At 35.4% G+C, this 4,342-nt stretch overlaps 1 protein-coding gene across 1 annotated transcript; it reads right to left on the minus strand.

The window, feature by feature from the left end:
• On the minus strand, positions 1 to 3,394 carry LOC139861797 (E3 ubiquitin-protein ligase RSL1-like). The gene is made up of 4 exons (XM_071850303.1): positions 3,092 to 3,394; positions 2,118 to 2,559; positions 1,301 to 2,025; positions 1 to 612 (listed from the first exon to the last, which is right to left on the minus strand). Exons 2-4 carry the CDS (start codon positions 2,526 to 2,528, stop codon positions 180 to 182), a joined length of 1,569 nt encoding a protein of 522 aa, XP_071706404.1. The 5' UTR covers positions 2,529 to 2,559; positions 3,092 to 3,394; the 3' UTR covers positions 1 to 179.
• Positions 3,395 to 4,342: the final 948 nt, after the last annotated feature.

Consider the following 4,342-nt stretch of genomic DNA (forward strand, 5'->3'; position numbering starts at 1 on the left):
TAATCTTCAAGTGGAAGACTAGAATCGATATTAATTATAAATACGCTCAATGGGTACAAATAGAATACGCATTGCATTACTAAGCGACAGAATGAGAATATCCGTCGCTCTGTTGTTCAGCATCTTTATGGTTTCTTTTTTTCTATCTATTATTTGAATGTTTAATTAAAATGCATTTTTCACTGAGTATACTCATCATAATAATTGTCACTAATGACAGAAACAAACCTCTCCAGCCAAGGAAGCTGATGGAGGTCTTTCATGGTATTTTCAAGATATGAGGACTCCGAGTCTGTGCATGGTGGTGGTGGAGGTGATTCAGGGGGCTGATAAGTGTACGTATGGTGGTCCCCGAGGCTAAAACCTCCAGCGAGAAATCTTTGTATTAGCGCAAGTTGAGATCTCTCTTGATCAGTGTAAGCATCCATCAAGTTTGAAAGGGACCCACATGAGTCCCATGCCCATTCCTCGTGTGCAGGGGAGGAATTGAAGTTTTGGGTCAGGGTAAAATCGTCATTTTCTCCTTCATCGCTATCCAATAACACACATTCACATGTTTGTTCACTATCGATGTATTCCGCACCACAAGAGTAACAGAACTCATGCCCACACCTGCCACCAGAAAAATACAACTCAAATTAGAGTGTTAACAAAGATAACATACAAACTGGTTATTTTAGTACAAGAGTAATATAAAATGTTATGGATTTTATCGGACTAAGAAGTTAGAAGTACATTAAACAAAGTGCGTGTGCGTGTGCGTGTGCGTGTGCGTGTGCGTGTGCGTGTGCGTGTGCGTGTGCGTGTGCGTGTGCGTGTGCGTGTGCGTGTGCGTGTGCGTGTGCGTGTGCGTGTGCGTGTGCTCAGAAAGTGATTATGTGATACCGAACAATCAAAATTACAAAAATAAGTGTTTGGATTTGTTTATGTTATTTAAAGTTTTAATGATCAGATAATAAGAGTTTTGGTGCTTGGAAATTCGGATACATGATGACAACTTCAAATATAAAGGTTGTATAAATCGCAACTCGGGGAGTACTCGGTCAGTTTTTAAGGAGTACTCGGATGTTGACTAAGTTTGACTTTGACCGATTTTAACCGAGTACTCCCTGAGCTGCAAAAATCGAGTACTCGCCGAGTAAATTAGAGTTCTGCAACACTAAACAATGACAATTTCGTGAAAAAGGGACATTTTTTTTCTTTTTCTTTTCAATTAAGAGTTGAAATGAATGTGTAAAACATTGCTACATGCCTACATCAATTTCATTAATTAGTTTCAAAAACACAAAGATGAACATACCAGCATGTTATGTGACAGCAACCGTACGTTAATTCAATCATCCTTTCGCACATCTGGCACTGCCTTCCTCTTCGATTCTCCAGACACTCACCGCTATCTCTTCCCTTTGTTGGGAGATTCTGAAACTCGTCACAACTCATCGATGAATGCCAACGGACCCCACATTTGACACATATAAATCTTCGGCAAACAGGGCACTCCACACAATTATTGTCAGTTTGATTTAAATCACAACAAGGATCAAGCAGAACCGAACAATCGGTAAATGGGCAGTAAAATTTATCTCTGGATTTCAAATTTGGGTCTGAAAGAGAGTCTTCTACCAATGCATAAGAAGCAACTGGAAGAAATGACCTTAACTCAGGGGTAGAAATGTAATATCTGCAATTTAATTGAGGACATTTGATGGGAACTTGAAAGGTTTCAACTTGTTCATCAACATACGTATTAATGCAACATGAACAGAATTTGTGTGAACATTTCATAGTAATTGTCACGGGTGTTGGTTTGTCTTCACTGCAGATCGAACAGGTTTGGACCGATGAGTCGCCCTTGATAGGAAGATGAACAATTCCAGCTGCCACTTGAGCGAGCCGCAATGGCTTTTCAACATCAATAACGGAAACACATTTTAAAACAAAATGTTCAAACTTTTCAACATGTTCTAAGATTCTTTGTTTTAATGCCATAAGAAGCGGATTCTCAATTGTTTCCTCATTTGTAATCTGGCAGAAAAATTGCAACTTAGTCAATAACATGAAATTATTATTCTAAAATTTAAAATAAGATTGTATTCAACTTGAAATTATTATGTTACCTGATCAAATAGGATAGAGGAATCGGTAAATGCGAATACCCTTTTAATGTTAAGGCGTGTAGCTTCGAATACACCATCCATCAAAGCCAAATAATCCGCAACCAATTCATCTACGAAAAATTCAAGCTTTTTTTGCACTTGGATTGTAGGAACGTTGTTAGGTCCTTCAATTACCACCCCGATTCCTGACACATCGAAACCAATACTTCCAGGATACGCAATCGATACACCCTTGAAAAACATTCGTACCGAAAACTCATCCAGAAAATCATCACCACTAACAATATTCATACTTTTTTTCGAAATTTCATCCTTACATAAATCTTCATCATCATCTCCATAACAACTTCTAAACTCGTCATCTTCATCTTCTTCAGATCTAAATCCCATTACAGGAGTTGTTTCCCCCATTCAAATGAATCAAATTAAACTACCATACAACCTGAAGAACAGCTTGTGTATTAAAACCCAGATCAAATTCATGTGAACATCAGCAATATATAACTAGTTTATGCATGGATCAATATTATTATTTTTCGAAATTCCAACTAAACCCAGATTAAAAAAAAAAAGCTCAAAATTCATAACCCATCTTCCAAAATCATGGATTCTGGACCAAAATCAGAACTAATAAAGCTGGTTTAAAGATCAAAATCAAGCAAGAAATTCAACAAAGATAAACTTCGATACAATTTATTCAAATTTCAATGAAACCCAGATCAGAAAAGCGTCAAAACATAAAACCCATGCATCAAAATCATTTAATTTCTAACAAAGCCTATGGATTAAATCTAAAGTGAAAAATGAGCTTTAATTTTCAAACACAGTTGGTCAATAATTAATATAAAAAAGAAAAGGCTGTGGACGGTAGACCTTAAAAACTGAAAAGATAATATCATCATATATATACAGTATAATATAAAAAAATTAATTAAAAATAAGGGAATAAAAGGAAGAAAGTGAAGGTTCCATACCAATATAATCCAATGATGGGGGTCTGGTCAAAAATTCAGCAATATTATCTTTTGATCTGATTCACAACACTGCCTGCCTTCTGATAGTCATGTCTACAAAAACCCTAATCTGACATTACTGTTGATTGTGTCTACACATTTACAATCAACTTGTAATTAAATTAATTAAACCCTTTATATAAATATAAACAAATCAGGGATTATTAATAAAAAATAAAGTTGGTTTCTTTCTCAGGGAAAAGGAATCTGGGTGGTGTTTACTGTTCAGTTTGTCACATGAAATGGAATGGAACGGAGAGTTGTAATTTCCTCTTTTTAAGTATTAATTTATTATATTATATTTGATTAATTAAAATTAAAATAATACATAAAAGCAAAATAATTGGTAATCATTGTTATCATGTGTGCTAAAAATGATACTCTACTTAAACTTTAATAAATGAGCTTGGCTTTATTAGGCAATTTGAGTTGCTACAAACCTTATAGTTTTGGATACAAATTTCAATCACTCTTTTTTTAATTTTAATTTTAATTTTAATTTTAATTTTAATTTAATATTAATATTACTATAATAAATATTATATAATTAATATTAATATTATAATTATAATTGTTATTCAATCCGATCTAACATAACTATGCATTTAACTTTTCAAAGTTTTTCATTAGTATATATGAATGTGAATATAAAATTGATATCTGAAACGTACGGTGTATTACATATTTGACATTACTCGTATGCTTCACCATTTAAGTTTTGGTGATCTGTTTGTTTCAATCACTTGCACGTTTGATTGATCAATCGCACGACTGAGCAAGTAACTCGTACGCTTGAATTCTCAAGCTCACGCTTGAGGTGGTCAAACGAACAAAAATTGGATACAATTGAGCTCACTCGCAATAATGGGCCAATAGCCTAGTGGTGAATGACTCACTCTCCTTTTGGGGAGGTGAGAGTTCGATTCCCACTAGGTGAGGATTTTTCAAATAATTAGATCAAAAACCATTCTTACCGGGCCCAAATGATCTCTTGGTCCCACGCATGCGAAGATTGAAACAATGACAATGCAGGTTCGTTTATCGGGCCTGACATGTTGTAGGGAAATGGGTGATAGTGTTTCTCCAGGCTCCAGTGGGCTACCGGGAACCGCTGGATGGGTTGACAAAGTCAACACATGGCTAACATGTCCCTGCCGATACACATGATTTTTGAAACAATTGAGCTCACTCGCACGAGTGAGCCTATGACTA

Source organism: Rutidosis leptorrhynchoides, chromosome 8 (genome assembly GCF_046630445.1).
Source record: "Rutidosis leptorrhynchoides isolate AG116_Rl617_1_P2 chromosome 8, CSIRO_AGI_Rlap_v1, whole genome shotgun sequence".
Taxonomy (NCBI): Eukaryota; Viridiplantae; Streptophyta; class Magnoliopsida; order Asterales; family Asteraceae; genus Rutidosis; species Rutidosis leptorrhynchoides.

Excerpts from the sequence above, each read along its gene's own strand:
- LOC139861797 (XM_071850303.1), bottom strand. The coding sequence starts at position 2,528 with ATGGGGGAAACAACTCCTGTAATGGGATTTAGATCTGAAGAAGATGAA. Across the intron at positions 2,026-2,117 it reads CCTCTATCCTATTTGATCAG|ATTACAAATGAGGAAACAAT; the intron begins GTAACATAATAA and ends TTTTTCTGCCAG. Across the intron at positions 613-1,300 it reads TGCTGTCACATAACATGCTG|GTGTGGGCATGAGTTCTGTT; the intron begins GTATGTTCATCT and ends TTCTGGTGGCAG.